The following is a 27,896-nucleotide window of genomic DNA, read 5'->3' on the forward strand; positions in this document are numbered from 1 at the left end:
GACAACTATAAATATAGGGAGGCAACACATATAGGGAACACAACACAACAATGCATTCCATCACATCACACCACACACATGCAGATACTGACAACACTGATACCAGGGAGTGTCAGTTATCATGTAGCACCAACAATGACAGCAGCAGACAAGGACAACATGATTTTTACTCTATAGATTCAAACTTGTTTGGCTGAGTACGACATAGAATAATTTTCTGTGTTTTATTATAATATGCTTAGAGGCTAAGAAATGATTTTCTTTAATATATTCTTACTTTGAACAGCTTTGATATTTTAAGAGATGCATTCTCTGCTTTTTTTTAATTGTGCCTTTTTAGCCACAAGTTCCTGCTTTTTAGAACATAGTTTAAACATTCTCTGTGATATTTTCACTGTACTTTTTATGTTCATGTATTTTGACTGAATTCAGAAATGTAAGTTTAGTTTTCACATTTTTTAAAAAAACATTTGTGCCTACAGTTTTCCATAGGTGTAAGTCTTTTGGATGTTTTCCATAAATTTGAAGTATTTTTATGCTTATGGAACATAGGAACAATGTAGATTAATAAAGCTTGTAGAATTAGACAAGCTGATGTTGCTTGAATCATTCTCTCTCTCTCTCTCTCTCTCTCTCTCTCTCTCTCATATCTATCTATCTATCTATCTGTCTGTCTGTCTGTCTGTCTGTCTGTCTATGTGCCACCTTTCTCTTAAAGGATCCAAGGCCTAAAAGATCCAACAATTAAAAGACTTCTATCTTGACACCCAAATGGATGTTGATACAGTTTGGAACTGATTGTCTAAATTCATTCTGGAATTAACCATAAACAGGATAAATGGCAGCTGTGATGAACAGCTGTGATTATTCCTCAGGGCATATGAAGTTCTGTAGCCAGAACTGTTCAAGCAGACTTTCTGACCTGACAAGGAGAGGAAACTGGTGAGAGACCACCTAGTGAGTATGTGGACTTGGACTCATCATGCATCTGAGACAGGACAGGAAGTGAGGAAATATATGACCCTTCCGGTAGCTGCAGTGCAGGGTATGAAGAGGCACCCATGGGATGCTGGTGAGTCTGTAACAAATCCAACAGCAGCAGCCCTTAACCATATAGGCTTTCAGGAGAGTGAAGGGTAGGAAAACCCCGGTTTCACAACCTGCCTTTCACAGGGGCAACAACTGGAAATAATTCTACAAGAAAATTTCCAGACTATTAACCATGAAAGTCCCACTGAAAAAAAATTAAAATAATAGTAATTGTTCAAGAATATAACCATACCTGTGCACAAGCCCCATTCATTATCATGAAATTTATGCAGGAGAAATTCTTGGAAGACTGTGGCACAATTTTTTAAAATCATTTTGCTATGTGAAGGAAAAAGAATCATAGCACAATCAACCCATGTTCTCCACTTATCTGTGCCATAAAATTCTGAATTGCTTGCAGTTGATTTCATCACTGGAAGGGGGGCACGTGTGTCTTTTGGATTGAGTTTAAAATGCCATTTTATACTCCTATAACATTTGGAGTGGGCAACTTGTGCACCTCCAAATGTTCTTGAACTTCAAACTCCATGATCATTCACCACTGGCTATGTGGGAACTGGAGTCCAGCAACGTCTGGAAGGCCACACTCTAATCCAGTTCTATATTGCTACACAGAAGCAAGCCCTACTTAGTTCAGTTACACTTGTTCTCCAAGTAAGTCCTTTACCAATAACTGAAAGAAGTCATAGCTTCAACCAACTTACTCTTGTGTAGTGCCCATGTCTCTCTCAAAGTTTTTCGTAAACATTTTTCATGCATCTTTTCTTCATGTTCAGCTTTAGATTGATTAGTTCTATGTGTTTCAGCAGTTTTCTTGGGAGCGAAGTAATCTGGGTTGGTTGCACAGGCAATATAATGTTGCTTCCAAACACCATATTCATTTTTTTCAGAAGTATAAGGAAGAAACCATCCCAATTTAATAGCTTTTGGCATCCATAGACTATCCTGTGGGTAAGAAAAGCAAAAAATTTTTGTTTTCATATGGAAACTCTCATCTAAGCATCATAAGGGTAATAGCAAAATCATCTTTTAAATTAACTCAATAGTTGTAAATTGGCTTGGCTGCATCTTACTCGTTAAATACCCAGATCGTGGCATAGAATCATGTATGCAAATTCTTATTATTTCCTTCTATCTTGTCTCAAAATTATTCTCAGGCTGAAATAAAGCTTATACACTCCTAACTTTGAGAATAATATTAACTAGCCAAGATATTTGATGGCCAAGTGAAACTTTGCTGATTCTAAATTCCAATCAGATCAGGAATGTGGGAAATTATTTTAGGATTACCCTCCTTTTTACATGCATTTATTCTAGCATTGCAGGTATGTTCTGAACCTCTATACCTCCTTCCCATATTATACCTCTTTTCAGCTGTTTAGGTGGCTGAACATAGCCAGCATAGAAATTGCATTAGCAGATCCTTCAGGCAGCAGATCTCTGAGATCAGCTAGCAGGAGAGGGTTCTGCCAACTCAAGGTATGTTGTGCCAGCAAAACTGGTTTCAGCCCATTTGAAAGCCTCTGCAGCGTGCACATTTTTCCATTACGATTGCACTGTTAGAGAACGTGGGTTTAAAAGCCTATGAATCCCACACTCCATCTTAATTAAAAGATGTGCCAGCTGTAGTAGGTTAGAAATAGGTTGATATCACTTTCTGCGAACAAAACACAATTTCTCGCTGGCTGGCGTCAGAGTCCCGCTGGCTAACATCTTTTCTAACAGATCAGCCAATAAAAGAGGTGGAGGAGAGAGGAGCTGATTTACACCAGATCTAAATCTCTTCCATCTTAGGGAAGTAGCCATTATACTGGCACAAAGATAGGTGAAGACGAGGGTAATCCTGAGTAATTTCCAACACCTCAAGGTCAGCAGGTGTTTGGATTCATCTGTACTTTAAGAATCTAACTGGTTTCATTCTCATGGGGGATGGGAATGAAAGGGTCAGAGAGGCAAACAGAACATAATTCTTCAGCATCCGAGAGTAGGAGATTAATATTTGCGTAAGATTCTTAAGAGAAAATTTGTAATCTTAAACTGCCTCATCCCAATGTTAACTCCAAACTGATCCAAATAATATGAATCAGTCTATACTAGATGGTCAAATCTTTCCAAAGAGAGGGATGAGGAGCCTTGTATGCCTCCTCTCTGGCCTTGAGGAACCCTGAAATCTGATGGTGGAAAAAATCATTTGACATATTAAATATTTGAAGCACTTTTACTGAAAGGTTCTTTATTGCAACAATAGAGAAAGGTTAGTCAACGTGCTTCAACAGACTCAATTTGTTGTTGGATTGTGTACCCACTCCAAAGTAAGCCTAACTGAATGTTCAGTGGGAGTCACACTATGATAGTGTCCATTCCAGAAACAAACAAAAAAAGATAATTTCATTCATGAAAGGGGTTTCAATCCAGTGAAATCTCTTGTCCGAACAAAAAAAAGAGGTACTTCTTGTTCCTCCCACCCCCACTTTCTCCCAAGCACTTTTCACACCAGTTATTTTATTTATTTATTTATTTATTTATTTATTTATTTATTTATTTATTTATTTATTTATTTATTTATTTATTTATTTATTTATTTGGTTTTTACCCCACCCCTCTAGACAACGCAGATTCAAACCATGGCAATGCAGAGGAGGTGGAGGAGAAGGGAGGGGGGGAATAATGTGTGGAAAATGCCTTCTCCTCCCCACTTCAGCTGCCTAAAACATCCACTGAGCAATGTTACTCCTCATGGAAACGTACCACTGAAAGCTATGTTTTTGACACAGCCTTGAGATTTCTGACCTTCAAAGCCAACTGTATTCTTCATTCAAGCTAGGTTGACTCAAGATTTGGGACAAAAGCAAAAAGCTATTCAACAACTGTATTTACTTATTATCAGTTATTGTTCTCTTATATGCATGGTAGAGGTGGGAGATGCAACATGGATTTATTTTTATAAATTATTTTTAGTGCAAATGGATTGATTCCATGTGACTAAAAAGTCTTACTTGTGAGAGCACCCTGACAAATCTTCTGCTCAGATACTCTTATTGGCAGGAAGCAAGAGAGGCGTTTTTCACTCATCCTCCCCTCCTTAGTCAATCCCCTAGTACCATCCACTATTCTAGAGAAGCCCCAACCCCTCTAGAGCAGATGTTCAGGGACCGTGTTGGGAAGAGGAAAATTGCTAGAATCAATTACTCCTCTGTTCTGCCAATGATTCCTTCACTGGATGAAATTTTCTGCTGACAAAAATCAGTGTTCATGTTTGTGGGAGACAAAATCTCAGTTACATCCAAATAAATATTAGAGCAGCCAGGTTTTGTTCATTAACATAATTTTTATTCAGGTAGTACTGATCCTACATAAAGCAGTATGGGAGCAAGTCCATAGCATGTAGGTCTACAAGTGAGGGCACTTTCTCTGGTGGTGTGCACATGATGCAACAGGCACATGTACTTAGTGTGGCCCCACTCCTTGCTTACTCTAAACTGGAAAAATTATACCTGAATGGGGTTATAACAGACAAGCAGTGGGTTGTTTTTTTTCTAACAATCAATATTGGCTTTGCTAGGGTTCATAGGCAACCTAGGCTTACCTGTTCAGTTAAAAACTTCCAGTGCCAGTTGACCTGGGCTGCTGCACAAAGATCTTTGGGGTTGAGAAAAGAAAATATGTACAAAGATATGAAACGTGGCAGCAAGGTGGTGAAGTCTACTTCTGTCATCGGGATAGTTTCTAAAAGCCACATCTGAGCAAATCTGCAGAACAGGCAAACAAACAGGGTATCTCCAACTGAGCAGTTATACTCCTGGTGCCAGCACAATAGTCCCGACCCCCACCCTGGTATCAGAAAGATCCAGGAATATTGTTCTGAAGGCCCAGAATGACATGGCAATGACACTGTCTGGTTTGTCCAACTACAGTTAAGAACCCAGATCATGGTTTGAATCTCAAATACGAACCAAATGTAGTTTCCAAAACAGAGACAAAGTAGTTTTTCATAAAATCATAGAATAATTGAGTTGGAAGGAGCCTATAAGGTCACTGAGCCCAGCCCTCTGATCAATACAGGAATGCAAATCAAAATAGATCTGACAAATGGTTGCCCAATTTTATCTTGAATGCCTCCAGCACTGGAGCAACCACCACCTCCAGAGGTAATTGGTTCCACTTTTGTCCAACAGCTAAGATGTTTCCCTCATATTCAGCTGAAATCTGGTTTCTGATATGATCGAGAACAGATCCTGCCCCTCCTTGGCATGACTATCTTTCAAGCATTTGAAAAGTGCTATCCTATAGTGCCTCAGTATTCTTTTCTCAAGGCTAAACATGTCCAGCTCTTTCAGTCTCCTCCTCGGGCTTGGATTCCAGTCTCCTGATCATCCTTGTTGCCTTCCTCTGAACTTGTTCCAGTTTGTTGGCATCCTTCTTAAAAGAGTATTTTAAGAAATGGGCACAATACTCTAGATGGATGCTGTCATCTGTTTGCCTTTTCACCCCCAATCCTCATTTCTTAGCTTGTTATAACTGTAAGTTCACTCCCATCTCCTTGAAGGGTGAGTTTCAAACTGTGATCCTTGGGATGGTAGGGGGGGTTATGGTTCAAAGAATCTGTAGTTTGTGAATAGCTTATTTTCTGACATTACAGTAAATCATGGTTTTAGGTATATTTGCTTATTGAATTTTGTGTATCCCACTATTTTCTACGTATTTATGGCTGTGCAACACTCAGCTTCATTTCACATGTTACCCTTTCTAGAAGACAGTTCAATATACATGCTCCAAATTTAGTTTAAGCTATTGTGCTCCTGCTTGCTCTGGCCTCACAAAGGTGTACATTCAACTACAGCTTTGATTTAATGGCTATCGATTTAATTCTTAGAGTAACCATCATTTCTCCTGAGCAGAAGTTCTGTATCTAGTAGATTACTATAAGGATAAAATTATTAGCTCAATTTTCTTGACATGGAGTCTGCAATAATAGGAGAGAGCTGTATCTGTTGAATTTCTGCTTGTTATGTATGTTTCTAGAATAGAACTGGATAAGGTGTGGCTTGAAACATTGTTGATTTCAGCTCACACAAGCCCTAACCAGCATACTAAGGGCAAAAACTGCTGAGAATTGTCCGAAAATATCTGAAAACACATTCTGTTTTAGAGACACAGGCTCTCTGCAAACTGTTCAGGTAGCAACAGATTTGCCTTAATTTTAAATATTTTGTTTGATCGAGCAAAAGAAATAGTTTAATGAACAAACTGATAGAAATAAACATATATTTTGCAACAAAACCCAATAATTTTTTTTTATCAAACTATATCTCACAAGACAAATTTTCAATAGAAATGCACATCTTATAAGAACAGTGTGGCCTAAACTCCTGACTCCAGATCTTTAAATTCAAGTTCTTAACTTGCTAAGATCACAGTGATGACAATTATGGGCTCTACAGAAATGAAAGTGTTGGCTTGGGTAAAAGATCCACCTTGCAGCAGATATTCTTGAAAAACTGACTTTCTTCTTCATACTGTAAAACAGAAAAGTACTGTTGGCTTACTTACTTCAATTGTGACTTATTGCATTTGGATAAAATCCATTGGAGAAATTGCTTGCGCTGCTTGTCCATCCACAAGTCAAACCAGTGACCTATAAGTCTGATTCTTTCCTGAAAAAGCTAAGCAAAATCACACAGTTCTATTGAAGGGCAGTTTCATTAAGACTAGACCATTCCATTAATTACATTTTGGAATCAGGAACATTTCATGATATTATGCTTAGATCTTCTCCTAAATGAATTATCTATATGATGCACTGAAAACTGACATTGGCATACAACAGATGTATTTCATAAAACATTAAACCAGTTGCTGTTTAAATTATGACAGCTGTGGGAGAAGGAAGGTATGGAAGGAATAATTAAGATCAGAAGTAAAGAGCACAGTGGTGTTGATGTCTTACTCCTGTTAATTTAAGTAGACTTTAACTTACCTGATTGTTAAGAGTTTTATTTTCAAAAGGTGTCCAAGTACTAAATCGAGTGTGAAAGACATCCATAGTCTGATTTTGACTTGAGGTCACTGGGTATCCTCCAAGGATTCCTAAGCTTTCCAAATGCCACTGTTTAATGCTATATGGTGTATGTGCCGTATATACTGTGGTCAATGTGGAACCACGTGCATCTTTTTTTCTCTCATAAAAAGTCTGCTATGTACTTTTTGTTAATCAGGATGATTGTAGATGCTTCCTGGAAATAGAAGACAGCTATGACTCTTCTTCCTGAATAATACTAAATACTGGATACAGATACATCCTGATTATAACAGATAATGAAACTCGTAGATCATATTGACCATGCATTTAATTTTCCTCCCATTTTCTCCCAGCCTTTATTACGTATTACTATTATGTGTTTAATTTCTCTAAAGAGAGATCACCACAATAGGAAAAAAGAAAGGGGACAAACAGAAGCACTTCAATATGGAACTTCAGTAGAACACAGGCTTGGCATGGGATGACTTAAAATAGATTAAAACATGCAATAGCATGATGGCTTAAAAGAGGTTTTGTTTTTTTAAAAGTTATACTTTCTTAAAACAATTCTACGCTCAATATCTATTTTGCCTGTATGAGCCAGTATGAGCGAATGTATGTTACTATGAGCCACCCAGAACTCTTCAGAGATAAGGCATGATTGAAATGATGACTTCATATTATTACACTTTGACAGATGAGAGATCTACAAAAAATTAATTTGTTCACAAAGTTAATTCAAGAGCTCATGATGGACCACGACACACATTTCCCAACTTACCAGAGCTGCAACATCGACACTGCCAAAATTTGGGAGACAGCACGTAGATACCCATGCCAGAGTGCCTACCTGTGCAATACAGTCCAGCACCCTTTCTGGAAAGGAAAAATGATTTTTTCCTTTGGGTGCCATCCAATTTTACAGCATGCTTCTAGTAGTCGTAGCAGCCAGTATCTGGCAGAGGGTACAAAAAAAGCTCTCTGTGTCTATTTATGTAGCCGATGGGTCACACTTCTTCAGCCTCTGATAGATGAAGTGGAGCTTTTACACCTTCTAAAATGATGTTTATTATATTGAAATGAAACTTGTCATCATATAACTCTTCATAATTCTAAATGATCAAATGCCTTTGCTTTGAAATTATTTGCAATGCTTCACTTCTCCAAATGGGGTTTTCCTATAAATTTCAGAATCCAGCATGTTGCCAATAGCTTTAGAGAAAATAATGATCTTTTGTATCATTATCAATAATGTAAGAGTTTTCATTATAATATAAGCTCCTCTTCCTCAAAAAGTCTAATAAATCAAAACAAGGGCTTTTTTTGCCTACAAAAATTATGGCAGAATTATTGGGAATTAAAATGAAGTTACTGAAAGTCAAAGTTGGTAAAACGTTGCTGGAATAACGGAGCCCTCACGTTCCTCCTCTGCTAAAATACATCTTGCTCAACTTTCTATCTTGCTTTCACTAACTTTCATTCTTTTTCCTTTGGAAAGAATAGCCAACCATACTTTTAGTCTACTGAGTTTACGGACAGCCATATCAACGTCTACAGTTTACAAAACACAGCAAAACAAAGCAGATTAATGTATACTCTACACTATTTGAACAAATAATTAGTCAGAACAATTACTACTTTACCTCAAGAGACAATTTTTCCCTGTGTAAGGAGCACACTGGAAACAAGGACTGCTGTAGCAATGGCTGAAGGTTAGTACTTCCCTACATCTCCATAGAAACCAAGGTACACACTAGAGTGCACTCTGGGCTGACATCCAAGCCTGGCTGAGGCAAGACCAAGAGAAAATGATTTTTGTTATCAGTCTGGACTCATTCCGAATCTACTTAGAATGAAATAGTCCCTTGGATTTTAATATCATTGAAGCAGTGTAGTTGTCGGCCTATCTTTCTCGAGATGGCAACCTTTACCTCTGATGAGAGTTCTGGAGAGAACAGTGATGAAGAGATTTCTACTTCTAGTAAAGGATGGCAGTCCTGCCAGGATGAAAAGGTGCAAGTAAGTACTTATAATGACTTTATCCAGACAATTTATTTAATATTTGTTTATTTGATTTACAGCCCATCTGGCATCCAAGGCCACTGCAAGATGTAGTCAGTGATGAAACAGAATAAGACTGAAGAAGTACACAAATTCCATTTCATGCAACTACAGTAATTGTTATTCATACCTCTCCTAAGAAGCTACAGGAAGTATCTCATATATTATTATTTTTACACAGAATGACCTCCACCTCCTTGGATCAAGAAACTTCCTTGAGTGAGCAGAAGACACTTAAATTGCACATGGATAATTTGCGTTCCAAAGGCCATGCAACCCCACAGTTATCTGCATGACCTAGAATCCCAGGGTGCCCCAACCACCCCGCCCCCCGGAACTGATCACTGTTTCGGCACTGATGTTTTCTTCCTCTTTTGATTAGCAGCAGGAAAACACTGTCCTCACCAGGAATACAAGGAGGTAGTGGGATGGAGTGATTAAAGCTCTGACTCCTCCAGCTAATTCTGGTTACTACTAAATTACTACTAAATAGTGGCTGAATAGTGCAGTTAGCATAACAAAGTTACGCCTGCAGACGTTTGCAGAGTAGTTTGCCCAGGCAGCTTTGACTGTGCAATTTGATTGTACAATTCATGGTGTGACTAGCTACACTGCATGTTTGCCCTACTACTTAGTAAACATGATTTCTGCCTTGGTGCCAATATCATTAGCCCTTGCACAACTTCAGGTTAACCAAACCTAACTCTGTAACAGGATTTCAGACAGTGATTTTAAAATAGGATCATGTCAATCTTAATCTATTCAAACCCCAGAACAGGGTGTGTGTGTTTGAGTGCATGTGTGTGTCTTGGTATTACCCATTGTCACTGTACTCATCACCAGATCCACAAACAAATGCAATCCATGATCTCAATATCTTGTTCATCCATTGCTTAACTGAGTATCAGAAATACTCTGGATTGTGCAAACAGGTTCCACACTGTGAGAAAGTGTTCTGGGATCTCACTCTGCACACCCAGGTGGGCCTGACAGAGGCTCTGGTAGCTGGGAGCAAGGAAGGTATATATATATAGAGAGAGATGGAGGATCTAGGTGGGGACAAGGGGGTGGACGTCAGGCCCAGTTGGAGGGAGTCTAATTTAAGGGAGGAACAGAAAAAAGGAGGAGAGAGCTTGGCGTCCTGTGCAGAATCAGGGACAGAGGAGTGGGGAGAGGTATCAGAGAAACTGGACCCAATATTTTGTGCTCTGAGGGAGGATGACATGCGGACTGTCATGAACCCCTTGACAAGGGTATGGTTCCAGGTCCAGGTTGCTGAGGAATGAGAATGTAGAGGAGGCTCCCCAGACTTCAGCCCACCATTGACAGTGGTCCCCTCCCCAACATCATGAAGGCCAACTGGGCACCCAGCACCCACCCCACCCCAACAGCAGCACAGGAGGAGGAAGCGCCAGAAGTGCCAGTGCTGCAGGCAAGAGGACCTGCGGGGCCTGGGAACCTGTGAGTGTCTGGCAAAGAAGTCCTCCCTGAAGAGAGTTAGTTGATTGGCGAGTGTTACAAAAGCCCAGCATCAACCATGGACTGGAGATAGCCCAAGCCCAGTGAGTGGAACTCAGGCTCAGGTAAAGACTAGATTTGGTGGGGGGGCGGGGTTTAGTGAAGTCAGCTTATACACTCAGCAAACTGGCTGGCTGGGGTTGCAGCCAGCATCCCTTACTTCCATGTACTCCATTCCCCTACTTTAATAAAATCCAGTTTCAGTAGCTCTAGGAGTCTGGACTTTACAGAGCCCATGACTGAGAAAGGCTTCCATGCCCCTCCCACCCTGTGTGAACATGCTAGCAGTCACACACACATATTCCAGTGCAGCCCCCGCTGTAACATCATGCACCATTCTGGAAGCTCTACTGATCCTCAAGAATGTGGAATAGAAAGATCTATAGCTGAAGGTGGATTATAAAAGCCCTGCTGCCCAAGGAATGATGGCCCTTATCTTTTCTTTACATCCAAAACAGAGAGATGATCTTCAGAGTCAGCTACCCCACTGAAGCTGGATCAGTGTATATTGTATTCTTGCTTGTTTGGCAAGGTGCATCTCTTTAGTAAGTATTCATATGTAAAAGAAAAAAGCCTTGTAATTCTTATATGAAATCCAAAGAGAGCAGTTAATACTTTTTAAAACTACTAAATGTTTTTTTAAAGTGAGTTTTCAAGTCATGCACGACATTTCTACTGGCTGCGTATTGCAGAACAGAGGTATGGGATAGAGTGGGAACAAAAAGGTTGAAAACTCACTCAGGCCAGGCGCTGAAACTTCAGGATCTGTAGTTACCGTAAAAACTCCAAAACAAGCTACAAACTTGTAGAACCAGCTTGTAGTATCAAGTTTCACCTCAGGGGATCTACAATTGTTTCCTTCAATTTCTATAGAGAAAGGTTGCTAGTCACTTAATGCCTTCTCCACTGCTTTGCATATACAGTGGTGCCTTGAGTTAGGAACTTAATCTGTTTCAGGAGATGGCTGTAACTCAAAACACCATTTCCCACAGGAATCCATTGAAACACGATTAATCTGCTCCAGCCGACACCCCCCCAAAAAAAGCACACTAAAAAACACACTGCAAGAGCCATCAAAGCACAGAAACATAACCCCCTAGAATCAGACAAACCCATTCCAGCAGGGACTAAAAACACACTGCAAGAGCCATCAGAAACGTGATTAATCCATTCCAGCCGAACCCCCCCACCAAAAACACACTAAAAACACACTGCAAGACCCATCACGACATAGAAACATAACCCCACCACCCAGCCCAAACACACGTTGCAAAACCCACCCAGAACAGGTAGTTTTTAAAAAGCAAAAAGCAGTACTTTACCAGGCAATTCCAAAGCCTCCTCCAAATGCACTCTAACTGCTGGGGCAAAGGAGCTACAAAGAAGCAGTCTCTTTGCCAACCAACGGTTAGCAGTTCAAATTTCCTTGACTTTCCCCCTGCCTTTTTTCCCGATCATAACTCAAAGCTCCAGTCACAAGTCAAAGCAAAATTTTCCAGCCAGAGCTGGTCGTAAATTGAGGCACCGCTGTAGCTCCTGCATGGCTAAGAGAAGCACCCAGGAACCTGGCAACCTTCATGTAAGAAAAGCTAGAGACTAAATTTAGCTGTTTTTAAACAATGAGTTTTAGATATTAGAGCTCAGACGGGCCTAGCTGCACTAACACCTTTAAAATCTGTGCAATGGCTGGCTGGGCCTAAAGCCCAGTTTCAGGAAGAAAAATATTAGTCCTTTACAATAAAAAGAGACTTGCATGTGGCCTTTACACAACTCCACTTTGAACAAATGGATACAATGATGCAGGGGGTCATTTTTGGGGCATACCTGTATAAATTAGACATTGCCCATGTGGGAATGATAAAGTAGATCTTGCCCACTATTTGCTGCACTGTCAGTTATATGCTAATATTAGAAAACATTGCTTTGCCCTGCTCTTTAATAGGATGAGGACATGGGATGACAAGAGGAGAATAGACTACTTCTTGTGTGGATCCAGCATGTTCATAACACAGAGAGTTGCTGTTTATGGGGTCAAGGAAGCCTCCTTTAGAAAGAGGATGAAAAGAAATGTGTTGTTTTTTAATTATATAGCAAAGTTCTATAAGGATTTTAAATTAAGGCTTTATGGGATTAATAGTAATTTATCTTAGATTGAGGACTGATATAATGCTATTTGGTTTATATATGAGATATATGTGATCCATTTTTCTTTTTTCATGTAAGAGCCGATCCTTTGTAAGTTTATAAAATTCAATGATGTTATTGTATATGGTGAATGATTGATGAAATGGTCTGTAGACTTCTTCAATAAAGTTTGACTGACTGACTAAATTTAGGTGGCACAACAGGCAAAATCAGTCAACTGGAGACAGGTAAAGAGCACTGCCTCACAATTAAATGAAGGTGGGGTCCTCAGTATGATATTGCCTTTCCTCAGGAAAGATGTACAATCACTCTCTCACACACATACAAAATTCACAGATTAGTCTGAATAGAAATGCAGCCCTTAACAGGAAAAAAAGTTGCCTACATACATGAAGCACTTCAAAAGCAGAGCTTCATTCATCTCATTTCTTTACTCCTTAAAAGTAGTTACTATGTATATCTGAAGTATAGCATTCTGAACAGAATCTAAACAGGTCGTCCTGAAGGAAAAAAGTGTGAAACAAACATAAATACAATATTAACGTATGAACAGTGTGTTTAATAGATGCTCATAATGTTTGTCTCCTTCTGTCTTTTTATGTTTTGAACATTCTTAATTTAAATTTTGAAATACAGTAGTAGTTGAAAAAATAAAGCAGAAATTTAAAAATAATAGTCTCAGGCCTATGTTTACCATCCAAATCTAGAAAGTGAAAAAAAGCGCTCTGTTAGTAACAGATTTTGTAAATGTTGTTATAGTCTTTTAATGCCCTGTCTGTTGCCATTATGATATTCAGATGAAGACAATGAGTCACACAACAGCAAGGAGAGATTGTTATTTGACAAAGTTTCCTATATGTAATAAATTTGTCTAAAGAGATACCAGCTTTCAATAAGTGTTGATTTTATGATTACTTCAAACATCATTGGTTCCCAGGTAATGTATTAAAATAAGACTGACAATGAAGACTGACAATGAAAACTGAGTAGTATAGCCCCCCCCCCATCCTCAAATATTAGAAATAACTGAGATCCTCACAGAGGTAGCTTTACCAAAAAAAACAACAAAAACCAGCAATCTTTAAAATGATTTTATTCTTTAAATAAATTACATACTCATGAAACAATATAATCACATGAATCTGTAGGCTGATTGTCTACTTTGATGGAATGGCAACAAGAATACCACATTCTATTATTAACTCAATTGAAGCTGAGTATGTTACATTATAAAGATGCATTTCCAAATCTCCCCATCATTTTGCACTAGATAAGGCAGTAAACAAAGCACAGCAGCAAAACAGGGTCATATCATACCTTGGAGCCTAACATTTACAAGGTTATAGTGCTCACATCGCTAAAAGGAATGTTTCAACATGTTCACTTGCAATTGAACACTTTGCTGCCGAAGCGAAAAAGAGTCCACTGAACATTAAATAAGACACCCTGGATTCATAAAACAAATTAAGAAGTCACATTTTTTTAGGTTGTGCTGGTATTTGGAACATCTTGAACATCTGCTAAGTGAAGTTTTTGTCTGCAGCAAACAGTCAAGGAATTGTATTTTTGAGGACTGACGGTAAAAGGCTAGTGTTTTTCTGGTATAATTGGAGATAATGACTGGAGAAGCAAGTCTTTAAAAGAAGGCAAAAGAACACAGGAAAGTGCGCTTCACATTTTTCTTAAATGCCCCCCTGCCACAACTGTTTATGACATCTCCTCTCTTTCTCAAAAAGATCTGGGAATACAACAGACAGTTCCCTGCCTATTATTTTGTCCTCAGAATTACCTGTGAGACAGCTAAGGCTGAAAAAATGTTTTAAATTACACATTACATACAAGGTATAGATTAGCACTGACCAATTCTCTTTTAAAAAAAACATAATAGCAGCCACAGAGAGAGGAATTAATCAGAATTAGGATTATGGAGAGGAAGGACAGATTAAGAAAAAAAACATTCCCCATCCCACTCTGTACACAATCTGTACAAAATTCTCCTTTTCACAGCTACTTGCTAGCAGGAGAAAAAAAAAGCTGCTTCTGCCAAATAGAAGCTTATGAGAAAGGGAGAGATGACCGGATCTGCAGCACATAATTTTTTTGTTGTGTTACTAACTTTTTAACTCACATCACTCATATATTTATTTCTTGCAACAAATATTGAGATTTGAATAATTCCTATATTCTTTACAACTTTGTTGTTAGGTCAGAACCACCAAGTCAGAACTAGAGATGGGCATGAACCGCAGTTTGGTGCGACACCCGCACAGGTGTTCCGTAGGGACGGTGACCGTCTCTCCCTCACTTCCTTCATGCGTTCACCCACTCACAGGAGGCAGCACACTCCCCTTCCCCAATGGCCAGCCACTCACCAGCACCAGGGCGTGCTTTCCTCCTCCACCTGCTCTAGCAGCCACACACTCAGATGACCAGGTGGGGCAGGGAAGTATGTGGCTCTGTCTTGAGTGGGTGGGCTGCCATCCGAGGAGGGAAGTGTGTGCTGCTGCCAGTGAGCGGCTGGCACCTGGGGAAGGCCGGGGGGGGGGGGGGAGAAGCATGCTGCCACATGGGAGTGTGCAAACAGGTGAAGGAGGTCGGGGGAGGGAAGTGTGCAGTGCCCACAGAACACCCGTGCAGGTGCCACACCAAACTGGGCCAAACCACCAAAGTTCATCCCCATCTCTAATTAGAACCAATTTATGGCAACCCTAATAGTGCTTTCAATAGAAGCGAGATGTTTAAGAAGTGGTTTTACCTGTGCCATCCACCCCAGTGAGCTTCTATGGCTAGGATGGGATTTGAACCCAGGCGTCCTGAGTCCCAGTCCTTCACTCTATCCACCACATCCCTCTGGATATCCATCACTCACACTACATTGAGACAAATGATTATGCAATGCCAAAGTACACATTTAGATCTCTTTCATAGCTGAAAGTGTATGTGGATGTAGTTCGGTTCCAACATTCTAACCACTGAACCATACATTCATTTAAAAGTAATCATGAATTATTATAAGTAATGCCCAGAACCACTAAGAGAAGATTGAGAGGAGATAAACTGATTTAGAGGGAAAGAATAACAAATGAATTGGGACAGGGGAGACAAAAATGAGAACACCAGAACTAACTTTTCAGTGATATTATTTGCAAAACAAAAAGAAACAGTGACATGATTTCAGGTTTGTATGCTTAAAAATAGGTTTATGAGTGTCTCAACTGATGTTAAGCTGTCTTAACTTGGACTAGGCAGTACAATTCATTTCCTGTTTGGGACATATTAACCACGTATCCTGAGTTTTTCAAGACAAGACACTTTTCTGAAAGGATACATAGAAGAATTCAGTTCTTCCAGCTGCAATGCAAGGAAACAGAATGACATGGTAAACATCTCTATTAATGCATTATCCACACAACCAATTTTAAATTAATTAAGCCCACAGCATTCCAACTGTGAACTTGGAACCTGATCACACCAGTCAAATGTACCCGTTATACTCCAGTTACATCATTTCATAAATTTCTGGTCACGCAACACGTAACCATGATTGAATCATTTCCTCAGCCAGCGCTGTAATTGTGGTTTATTTTGCCCTCACTAGGAGGATTGTTTTATTATGTAGTGATGACATTTTGATTCATTCAATATTTGTACTGCATGTTTACATACTCCTATCAATTTATTTCCTTTGCAAAGGGCACAGGTTTCTGGGTGCTGTGGAGAAGGGGAAGATTAGATTGACAGGGACGTGCGTGAACTGCACTACGATAGCCATGGATGTCAGGCAGGACATCCCTGATCGTTCCTCCTTGTTCCTTTGACAGGTGGGAGGGGGTGGAGGCACAGAGACCAGCAGCTAGGGAGGGGGAAAATCTCATTGAGGTCCTTCCAGAGGGCACAAATCAGAGAGGAAAAAGCCATGATCCAAAGCTCTTCCTGACCTCCCATCTCCTCTTGCTCCAGATCTCTCCTCACAACTTCCAGGACCTGCTTTGCAATCTGTTCTCAACAGGCTTGTCCAGGGTGTGCAGGGGTGCGGAGTGTCAAATATGGATTTTTTAGTAGAAATATGTGGCAGAAAAAATATATGGAAATATATAATTTGAGTGGGGTGCAAAAGTGTTGCTCTAAAATATAAAAGCCTTTTAAAATGTGCTTCAGAGAAGTGCTTAAAGAGTGAAAGCAGTTTTTAAAACAACCACAGCTGGAGATATAAGTTTATATTATAAAATAAAAGCACAGCCAGTTTGTTTTCAGGACACAAAGAACTGATAAGATAAGCCAGAAGTAGCTCATTCACTGAGTTCCATGCCAGTTTTTGCAATGAAAAAGAAAACAATGCTGTTTACATGATGTGGACAATAACAAAGAAAAAAAGGAGTGCCATTTATTTTGCCATTTGAGTTACATTTGCCTAAAATGTTAATTAATAAAGAAATAGATGTGGAAACCACTTTAAACCAATGATAATAACCATACAGTATATCGTACAGAAGTAGTTTTGGCAAACCAGAATAAGAGGAGAAAAATATGGATGTTATTTTAAATAATTGGTTTCTGGATAAGAAAGTAGAAAACAAAAACAAAAACTTTGTCCTCATAGTAAATAAGTAATAATTCCTAATTCAGTGTGGTAACAATGATGAGTATGAACTCATAATATTCTGAAGTATTTATGAGTTGAACATTTTAAATGTAAAATGAAGGAAGCTGGCATTCAAAACGTATTATTATACTGTCTAAATATGGTATTAAGGAAGGATTCCAAGGAGGCATTTTCCTGGCTGCAAGCTATCTTGGCAGGCAGGTGAGCTGACCCACAGCTGTCTGGAGAAGCTGACATTGCTTACCCATGGGAAAGCAAAAGTTTGGTGTCATTATTGTGTTGTTTAAGAAACACCAAGTGCATAAAAACAGAGATTTAAGAAACACCAAGTGCATAAAAACAGAGATTTCCATCATGTTTAGAAGGACATCTCCAAAATACAGCCACCTGATTTTTACAAACAGGGGAGACGTCTCTGCTGGGAAAATATTGTGTAAGAAATATCTAATGCAATGTGAGTCATTTGTAAATGTTCTTGCTTATGCTTTGATATAATTGTTTTTATAACTATTTGTATTGCAATAATTTGTTTTTAAGTGACTAAATGAGAGTTATCTACTAAAATAGCTTTTTACTATAAAGAATTGTTTGCTTTGTATTTCTGAATCACTGAACTCCACCTATATGTCTAACCAAAAGCTTGTTTTAATAGAACCAGAATTTCTTTTCTAACTTAAGTATTATTTACACATATGAACTAGAGAAATATGTAATAGAAGGCTGCGATTTTTAAAGTATATACTCATGTAATTGTTACATATATTCCAAGAATATTTTACATTTTTGGCTTTTAGTTACATAGTTGCTTGCTTGCCAAATAAACTTTTTAAAATACAGGATTTATTTTTTGAACTCTTAAGACAAAATTAATACATGGTATCCAGGTATCCAGATTTAAAATAACTATAACAAGATACAATATCTTCTGAAACCATAAATAAATTCCTTGTCAGATGTGTAAAGGTCAGAAATCTATGGATAAGGAGCATGTTGATAAGGAGCATGTTGATAAGGAGCTTTATAAAAGACATTCAGATTCCCCCCCACCCCGTGGAAACTGATGGGAAGAGTTGCTTTTCCTCTGTCTTTTTTTAACCATCTGATCTTGCAAATTATCGTGCTCCTTTGGGAAGGGGAAGGGGAAGAGGAGAGAAGGCTCGGGCCTCCCTATTGCACCACAGATTTTCTTTCAAAATAAAAGTAAGGGGCAGCACTGTTCCAGGAAACATTAGAAAAAAACAATCCAGTTCCATAGCGTAGCTGACCACAACATTTCAAAAAGGAAGAAATATATTGATAACGTTAATACAAATGGCAACCTTCCCCTGGTATAAATATCACATTATCTTGATTCAATACAACAGAGAGATGGAAATAACTCATACATTTGGCTGGTATGATCAGGCCCTGAGATGTCTCTTCTATTCACAAATGGAACTGAGATGGCATAGGGTTTCAAGCTACAGAAAGTGTGAAGGTATTTCTAACCCATCACACCTCAGCTGCACCAAACACCCAGCAGTTTTTCAGGAGGAAGGCAGAATTAAACTCTTCCCATTTCTTCTAGCAGAAGCATCTCATGAAGAGAGTTCCATTCACAAAAACTTTAGATTCAATTTGACAGTAATACCTAAAGATCACAACAGAATTGCAACTCAGCCTGACAGTAACGAAAAATTAAACCAGCATTAGCACACCATTCTCAGACCTCTGCTGGTCAAACTAACAAATATTACTGATTCAAATTGAAACTGCAATCTTTCTTAAGACCAGACTTAGACCACACTGGACTCAGCTAGCTTCACAGTTCTGTTCAACAAGCAGCTGAAGCAAACTGCATTGCTACAATTTTAATGGTGCTCCTCCCATGCTTCCCCCAATTCTTGAATACAGGTAGAACAGCGCAAAGCAATTGACCTCTGATTTTACTTACATCGGACAGCAGTCTATCCAAATTAGAATCACTGGCCAGTTTTCTTTTATCTTCAGGGAGTTCTTCCAATTCCCCATAAAGTTCCAGATTCAAGCGAGCCAGCTTCTCTTGCATTCCTCTTACATGTTCCATTTGCTCTATGGAACATTCATTTCCTGAAGTAAACAGAATGCAGAAATATTGAGACCAAAATATGTCAAGGATTGCAAAAGCTGAGAACAGGACCTTTTGGAGGTTAGTCATTCATAGGGTCACCATGTCAGAGGTGACTTGAAAGGAGATAACAAAAATGTCAAAGAAAAAGAGAAGAAACCACCTTTTCTTCTATTTTCATATAAATAAAATTGCCCAGATTTTTCATCTTGTTATCTGGTGAATGTTTATGACAAGAAAGTCTATGCATAATTCATTAAAATATTGTTTCAGCCATTAGAAAATGATGTTCATATTTACTTTCTGGTCAAAACAGGGATCATCCTAATCTCTTCTACTTATCTTACCTTTCCCTGTGTTTGGATCAGGTCTTTAAGCTCATAAGTCATCTGTTACTTCCATTTTACTTTTGAGCACAGTACTCTCTCTCTAACCTCAATGTTTTTCAATCATTCTCTCTGCATTTTTAATGAACTGGACATCCACATAAGACAACAAAAATTTATGTTCCCCAGGAAAAGACAAAACTGAGGAGGATGTTGGTCCCATATTGATCGATTTCACTCTGATTCCTATCAAAAGTGTGCAGTGTAACTTTCTGGAATGCCTCCTTTGACTTTAGGATAGAGATTTTTTTTAAAGTAATTTATTTACAAAAAGATTATTTAGGCTATCGGACAATGGTTTTAATTAAGATTAGATACAGGAAGCAGCTATAAGACATACCTTCCAAGTTACAGATAAGATTACAGAATGCCTAGCTGAACGCCTACTTCCAACAAGATCTGTCCATCCTACAAGAACATCCCAAGCAGGATGGCTCAGGATGCTAACTCCAAGAGAGGCCCGGAGGGAGAAGGCGAGAAATTGGGCCATCCCAACGATTGCTCCTCGGCTTTGGAATGACCTCTCCCCTTGCAATCTGTTTTGCCTCTTCTCTGGCAACATTTAAAAAGTCACAAAAACCCTGGCTATTCAAAAACATCATACCTGCAAGCTCAGCTGAGTCTACCTAGCCTATCTGACCAATCCGCTATCTTAAATATTTTAAATGGTTTGAATGTTTTAAAATGTTTTATTCTCATGTATTTTTATGCTTTGAGTTAGTACTTACTCATATTTTATTATTTCAATTTTTGTTATGTTAAATTGTATTTATGTGCTGTAAATCGCCTAGAGTGGCCTCGGCCAGATGGGCAGCATAAAAATGGAGGGGGGGGAGGGAAGACTACTTAACACTGAGGCTTATTTAATGAGCTATTTTAATAAATAAAGAGGTGCTAAATGTGCTTTTGGATGCAATTTTGATATAAACTAACGGGAAGAGCTGTGCCTGAGAGCAACCTGGTTGCAACACAAAAGGAGAAGGAAAAAGAGGAATTAGTCAGCAGTAACAGCTTTAGGTTCTGAAGAACCACCACATACCAGTTTGACCAAAGATACCAGGCTATCATCTGGTACAAATGGAACAAGCAATGTGGATGGGATAGCCCTTTTCCTGGGATAGATGGTATAAAACTGGGCTGGGGGGCAATCATTAGGCTGATTTTAGAACAATCAAGCTTCAACTTAGTTAAGCTTCTTTGAGTCTGAAAAATTATCAGAGGTAGTCTTATATTCCAAGCCTTATATGCAAGTGGAAGGAATGCAGTAGGACCTCCTTTCATTGAGCCAGTGACTAAGGCAAGCCCTAGGGCTAATCAATCTGGTCCCAAAAAACAGAAGACATAAACAATATTATGTTTGATACAATTAAGTATTCTGTTCTCTAACCCTGATGCATACCGCTTCAAGGACAAAGAAGCGTGTTGTCCAGTCAATTGATAGGAGCTCACAGAGAAATGACTACAATCGAAGAACGAAACTACAGTACATAGAATTCTGGCTTGTGTATCTTTTTGATAAACAAAATAAAATGCAACTACAGAAACTACAGTCTGAACAGTTTTACGCTATCAAAGACAGGTACTACAGTTCTATCCTGTGCTAAAGTGTACCTGTAATGCCATGATCATTCTGCCTCTGACACAGAAACTCCCTCTGCCTAGAGAATATTTCAGTGAATATTCCCCAGCTCATTCTCAGTGACGTAGTTCTCTCTGTTGCAATAGAAACATAGATTCTTCTGACACCTTATGGACCAACAAGTTTTATTTAGCATAAACTTTCACAGATCACAGCCCATTACATCAGACACACAGAAGGAACCTCAGCAAGCAGACATCTATATGCAAGGAGAAATGTAAAATGTAACAGAAATGCAGACGGTGCCAGTGGTTCTCTTAAAGATGGCCATTCAACAAGGATTCATGAGTATACATATAGCACATCTAAACATTCAAAAGCAGAATATAAGTACAGTGGAGAAATATCTTTGTCTAACTCAGGTATGAAATAACAAATTAGTCTACAGATACACAAAGTTACTATAGGACTGAAATCCAAATGAGTAGAGAGAACAGAAATACAAACTGTTGCCATAAAACACACAAATACTGGAGGATAATACTCACAACTGTGCATAAATGAGCTAACATGTACAGGGAGATAAAAAGTTTATGGCTCTGTTTAAGCCAAGTGAGACAGAATTGAATTTCTTGACACATTATTGTTCAGTTGTTATCCGTTGGAATCTGCCTTGGAGCATTCCAAGAAACTGAAGTATTCTCCCATCAGTTCTTGAACACTGCCACCTCTGGCTCCATGTCAACAATAGATATGCAGTTACAAGACATAATAATGCAATCTAAAACACTAGGAGCATACATTTCCCCATCCTTCAATGTTACATGTCATATTTTGCTAGTAAATGCCTCACAGTATTCTACAAAGAACAAATAGCCAGTTTCTGCACAAAGTATTTAATGGACAAAATGTTTAATAGTTGAAAAGTAGTGTGAGAATACTTCAGATTCCAAGGACACTGTTTCTAAGCTCAAGATAGTCATTCTTGAACAGAAGAACTTCAAAGACAAATTTCCAAGGTAAACAGCTGAATCAGAATATATTTCCCTAAGAGAAAAAGTATTTCATTGAAAGCATAACGTTACATTGATTTGCACTTTTTGAACACCTGCTCATTCCAACTACACTATTAGTACTCAAAACCTACTCCCTATACAGCACACTGCTAGTGCTGTAAAAGAGAAGAAATTAAATGCAAGCATAGGTAATAGGTACTGTCAGCATCTATAGAGCTGGTGAACTGATTTTCAGTGCAGACCTGTGCTCGGTGACATAAGCATTTAATACTTCAGTCTAGCTGATCTATATTTGGGGAAAATAAGTCTTGTGTTTAATAGGCTTAGACCTAACTAAGCAAGCATTGTTTCTATTTAAGCTGAGCTCATCTCTTGTGTCTGCTTAGGGCGATACAAAATATGTGTACCTATGTTTCATGTTTCAAGTAATGGGATACTGATCTGTCATCTGAAATTCCTCGTTTTGGGATAAGTGGCTCAAATTATAATTTCCTGGTTTAAACTAAATGTTTTCCTTCTTTGAGGAATTTCTCAAAGAATTTCAAAGATAATGATAATGAAAAAGAAAATCTGTCTTCACTGAACAATGTAAGATTTTTTTAAAGTCACTATAAAGATAAACAAAGAAAATAGTAGCAACATAACACACTGCCTTGCTGTTGCTGTACAAAAAGAATCAACTTCTCTTAATTAGTTCTAACTAGATTGTCAAAGACAAATTCAAAAAGGGAACTGTGACTTAAGTTGTCTTCTGCAAAACACAATCCAAAACCAGACATGTTCCATCAAAAATGAGGGGAGAGGGTAGAAAACAATTTTCACCCTGCAGTGGCAGTTCTACACTGTCCCCTTGGTAAAAAACAGAAAACCTAAAGCTTTCACAGTGACATGACTGAGAGACAGAACTACAGCACCAGTGTTTCATAGTTGATTTCCAAAAAGCAAAAATAAAACAACACCCCATCTCCACTATTTGTTTCTAATGAGAAAGTAACACAGAATTCCTTTATCAAAAGTGCCAATATGGTGGCTGAAGCCACAATACAACCAAGAGATTCAACTCCCGATTACACTGGATTAAAAAGAGATATAGGCTTCAATTTACATGTTAATCTGTTTATCTATGGATATACCTGTCACTGGGTAACTGCTGAATTATTCCAAATCTCGTGACAAGATAATAACCATGTGATAGCTTTTAAATGTCTATTACATTTTGTCAAGGTTTTGATATTGTCATACAGATGGAATTTACTAACATAAATAGATATGTACTAAAGGTCAAGCACATCAGGTGCAATTAGGAAAAAGTGAAGAGTCATGCTGAATAGGTAGATGATGCAAGAAGCTGATGTAATGTCCTTTGTCATCGGATATTGTGAGTATAAGTCTGGATAGATGCATGCACAATTTGGTTCAGTTTGAGAGCCTATGCTATCCTGAACTCAAGTGCTCTGAGAGCTCATTTACTCAGACACAGTGATGCTGCCAGTTTGTCTATTTGTATCTTTGTAAATAGACTTTGGTAACAGGAGCTATGTTGTCTCAGTCTTTGTTTCCCTAGAACTGAAGAACTTGGGGAGTTGGAGAAGATACGCACTCTGCAATTATCCTTGACATATTTCACTCCATCTCTCCCCATAGGTGTAGAAATGTCTCCCTGCCAAGGGCTTCACTCCATGCATTTGATGAAGTTGGCTACAACTCATAAAGGTTTACTGCAAACAAAAAAATCCTGGTCTGCAATATGTCATGAGACTATGCTATTCTTCGCAATAAATTAGTGAATTTAGAGACCTGGTTACGTGTCATCTTTTCACCAATACACAAATGAAAGTCTTTATATTGGAAAGAAATACTTCTCTGTGAGCAGAAATGATAAGAAAATTACCAAATGCTTGTAGTTTTCCAGAATGGAAGTCGTTTAGAAGACTCAGAAGTCCTTTTTCCATCTCCTGAACATCTGACACATCTGTGAGAAATGAATGCTGGATTGGAGCTGACTGTGCTCCTTTGTTATCTGCTCCTGGTGCTTTGGCTTTCTCTTTTATGCCTCTAAGGATAAGACAGATATTTAAATTAGGATAGGTCAAATGCATCAACAAATGCCATCAAGAGAAAGCCTCCCAGAACAAAACAATACACATCTATTTCAAGTCACATTATAAGAAAACTTACGTTGTATTTTATCATTTAGTGGCTGAAATCCTTTTGCATAGCTAGAGCTCCATAAATTGATGGTGTGTTAACTATTGCAACATTTGCACCAAGTTGAAAGTCTTATCCAGGAAGGATTTCCATGGACACGTCTGGGCAACTGCAGAATCAGACATGCAGACCTCTGGGCCTAAATCTGTATGAACCTCCACAGGCCTAACTTTATAGTATACCAAGTGCAACAGGGTTTCAGCTATAGTATTTCTAAAGATAAAAGTACAAAAATCTAACAGTACAAACAACTGTCCAGGGTTTTATATTTCATTCTCAAGATAATGTGTATTTCTCTTCTACCTGGCTCACAGAAGGCATACCAGAATCTTTAAGAGGAAGCTTGTCTCCTTGTACAAGGTGTCATAACTTCTGTTGCTCTTTTGAGTCAAATGTTTTGGTCACAATAGTAAGACAATCTGCTTTTAGAAACAGGAATTATGCTATTTCCAATTTGTTTTTTTCTGGCTTCCAAACAGAGGGATGTGTCCTGCTACGCTGATTTTTGCTGATACAATATCTATGCAGAATAAAGCATGCTAATTCTGTCCATTAAATAAGCCCACCAAATGAAGAGGTGGACCTACTGCAATTAGAACATCAATCCCACACAGATGTTCAGAATGCAACAAGGGTTAAAATGGGAAGGTAATGTTGGCATGTATGCAAGCCCTACCGTAACATCCCCAACCCCTGAATCATTGGTTTTGCCGATGGTCTGAATGAAGCAGGATTCATGCTTGAACATGAGTAGCAGTTCCTTTCAGACATCCTTCTCAATGTGGAAAGGTTGAAAAATTAGTGGATTTGGACTGTGGGCATCTGGCATGTATTTATACAAGCCCTCCTCACGTAGTTCTGACAGCTAGCTGAAGGTTCATCCTTTGGAACAAAAAAGCAAGCCATGAATCTAGGGGGGAAAGTAGCATGAATAATTTTATGTGCAGAGATATATGAATAGTGATTGGATTTTGTCATTTACATTAGGGGAAGAAGCTCCTCCCAATGATTCTGGAATGTTTTCTGTGATCAAAAGACAAAAAAGCTTTATTTCACTGGCCTGCATTTCAAACAGATGGTGACCAAGATAACATGGATTTAATCAACAATGCATTGTTCCGATGACAAAATGCACACAGTGTTTTTGAGGGAAATACTGCCTTCAATTTCTAATGTACTAAGTGCAGAATTACGTTATTTTTCCTAGGCATTCTAAATTAATATGCTGGTCTGCTATTGCTGGTTTTTAGTTATTTCTGGGTTTTTTTGTGATTGCTTTAGTAATATATATGCTTTAGTAATATATATGCTTTAGTAATATTCTTTACAATATATGCTTGCATACAGTCTTGAGTACCATGCTGGGTGGGTGGGTGGGAGGGAAACAAGTGATATATTTTACAAACAAGCAATTATTTGGGGTCCTTTCAGTTTGAATCTTTCCCCCTACTTTTTGTGACTTTATCACAAATGACTGTGTAACTCTATACATAACTATGCCAAACACTCACTGAGTTCAATGGATGCCACCCCAAGTAAATGAGCAGAGTTGCTGCCTGAATCACCAATCATCATCTCCTGTTGAAAAAGTATATGACCCTCAATTTGGCTACTGCTGATTGCCTTTATAAATGACTTATGAGCATTTACCTTTTCAATTTGGGTTTTTGTGGTGCAGGGTTTGAAAATTGTGTACTTTTGCTTGGAAGGCCAGAGTTCTTCTTATTGTTGGCAACCTGAGTGACATGAGAGGTGGATGACTTGGGACTCCTCCTCTTGCTTTTTCTTTCTTCCATTTCCACAGGTTATCTGTTGTACTGACAGATAATGCTTCTCTATACTATGGAAAGAAACAAATGTTTATGGTTATCTGCTCCTCTGGAAATAAATGCTGATCTCACCATAGTTAATTTTTAGTATTGTTTAAACCCATTTCATGCATTTTCCTATATGCCACATATTCTATGAGCAACTTCAGGAATTCAGATATAACCGCAGTATGGATGAGAGATATTCCTGACAAAACAGGAAGGAAAAGAACACACCCATTTAACTTTATAAAGGAAAAACAAGGTAAAGAAAAAGGTAATTTGACAACTAGCATGGAGAAGAAATAACTCAGGCTTTCTATCTGCTCCATAGAGCAGCAGGTGATGTTAAGGAAAGCAATTCATATAAGCAGAGACTAGAAGAAAGTGTAAGAATTCCAGCTAAAGACACACTGAGTTTGTACCAAATGTAACATCTGAACAAAAACAAAAAATCTTAAAGGCACTTGGGCAGCAAGAAACTTTGGAAATGCAGAACTAAAGATGGGTGTCATTACCAAATATAATAAAAGATATACCTGAATAAAAAGGTCAGCAGAGAAAGAGCAATTTCCTATTGGAAACTTTGAAAAAAAATGACCAAGCAGAAAAAAACACAAGCAACAAAGGACACAATGCAGGAGAGTTGGAGGGGGGGAATCGGAGAGCAGAGCTGAAGAGAAGAAGGTCGAGCCCCGCAGTGAGGGGGTGTGTGTGAGTCTCCTCCGCACAACCCCCCCCCCCCATGGACTACACACCACCCTCGTGTCCGGGCCCTTGGAAGAGGCAGTCCCTGCCCTTAAACAAGTTGTTCATGAAACGGAATAGGCAAACTGGCCTCTCCGCGCCCGCAAAACCCACCCACCCACGAGGACGAACCCACTCCTCCAGCCAAGTTCAGTCACGGGCGGTCACAGGGGGAACAAGTAACTGTCAAAGTGTGTGTGTGTCTCACAAGTGGCCTGCGCGCGCCCGAGCCCTCCTCCTTCACTCCACCCACTCCTTTTCACCTCGGTTGGGGGGGGCGCGAGGGTGAGCGCGTACTACTCACTGGGAAGGCTGTGGATGAGTTCGGACTGCCTGGCGCTTCCAGACCATCCTCCGGCGAGCCTATACGGCACAGAAGGGCAAAAGCTGCCTTCAGTTCCGCGGCTGCGCAGGCGCATTTCTACCCCGGAAAAAAACACCATCTCCAGCGGCCAACAGAGGCTCCGCCTTCTCTGTTTCCCTCCACCAGGAGCTGCAGGAGGCGTTGTCGCCCGGAGGGCGGGACTCTTGTGTTCCGCTTCCTGGAGTCCGAAAGGGCATATGCGCAGGCGCAGCAGTTGGAGTAAAGAGAAGCGGGGGGGTAGCTAAATGGGAGGGGTGCGTGTTGTGCGGAGGGAGAGTGTGGTTTGTGTCTTTAATGAAAATACTG

The 27,896-nt window shown here is 39.1% G+C and overlaps 2 protein-coding genes across 19 annotated transcripts in view; both read right to left on the reverse strand.

Annotated features, from left to right (window-relative positions):
• The window catches only part of ECT2L (epithelial cell transforming 2 like), a 44,905-nt gene extending 35,904 nt beyond the window's left edge, over window positions 1-9,001 (reverse strand). For 12 of the 13 annotated variants that reach the window (XR_013540595.1, XR_013540594.1, XM_078383313.1 and 9 more), the window contains exons 1-5: window positions 8,713-9,001; window positions 7,028-7,283; window positions 6,601-6,713; window positions 4,637-4,799; window positions 1,755-1,995 (exon numbers count right to left, since the gene is read on the reverse strand). Coding sequence is in view for 11 of the 13 variants with exons in the window: in XM_078383313.1 (XP_078239439.1) it covers window positions 1,755-1,995; window positions 4,637-4,799; window positions 6,601-6,713; window positions 7,028-7,093 (583 nt within the window). In the remaining 2 variants the exon portion in view is untranslated. The remainder of the gene's footprint in view (window positions 1-1,754; window positions 1,996-4,636; window positions 4,800-6,600; window positions 6,714-7,027; window positions 7,284-8,712) is intronic. The other variant, XM_020815901.3, reaches the window with a different exon arrangement.
• A 4,868-nt stretch (window positions 9,002-13,869) lies between these two features.
• CCDC28A (coiled-coil domain containing 28A) lies at window positions 13,870-27,777 on the reverse strand. Of its 6 annotated transcripts, none has more exons than XM_020777900.3 (7): window positions 27,531-27,749; window positions 26,322-26,511; window positions 24,355-24,518; window positions 21,480-21,581; window positions 19,330-19,484; window positions 16,122-16,144; window positions 13,870-14,330 (listed from the first exon to the last, which is right to left on the reverse strand). In XM_020777900.3, exons 2-7 carry the CDS (start codon window positions 26,465-26,467, stop codon window positions 14,276-14,278), a joined length of 645 nt encoding a protein of 214 aa, XP_020633559.3. In that variant the 5' UTR covers window positions 26,468-26,511; window positions 27,531-27,749; the 3' UTR covers window positions 13,870-14,275. The 6 variants fall into 6 exon arrangements, with proteins under 6 accessions (XP_020633559.3, XP_072852245.2, XP_072852249.2 ...); XM_072996144.2 differs by having other exon boundaries at window positions 19,314-19,484; XM_072996148.2 differs by lacking the exon at window positions 27,531-27,749 and adding an exon at window positions 27,345-27,468 and having other exon boundaries at window positions 19,314-19,484.
• Between the last annotated feature and the right edge of the window lie 119 nt (window positions 27,778-27,896).

Source organism: Pogona vitticeps, chromosome 1 (assembly GCF_051106095.1).
Source record: "Pogona vitticeps strain Pit_001003342236 chromosome 1, PviZW2.1, whole genome shotgun sequence".
Classification (NCBI taxonomy): Eukaryota; Metazoa; Chordata; class Lepidosauria; order Squamata; family Agamidae; genus Pogona; species Pogona vitticeps.

Bases quoted from the DNA above. Each gene is read 5' to 3' on its own strand.
- CCDC28A (XM_072996144.2), bottom strand. From the start codon at position 26,467: ATGGAAGAAAGAAAAAGCAAGAGGAGGAGTCCCAAGTCATCCACCTCT. The intron at 21,582-24,354 runs GTAATTTTCTTA...CTATTGCAACAG, and splicing joins TGGAAAACTACAAGCATTTG to AGAGAACTACGTCACTGAGA. The intron at 19,485-21,479 runs GTACACTTTAGC...TGTTTACTTCAG, and splicing joins GAATGATCATGGCATTACAG to GAAATGAATGTTCCATAGAG.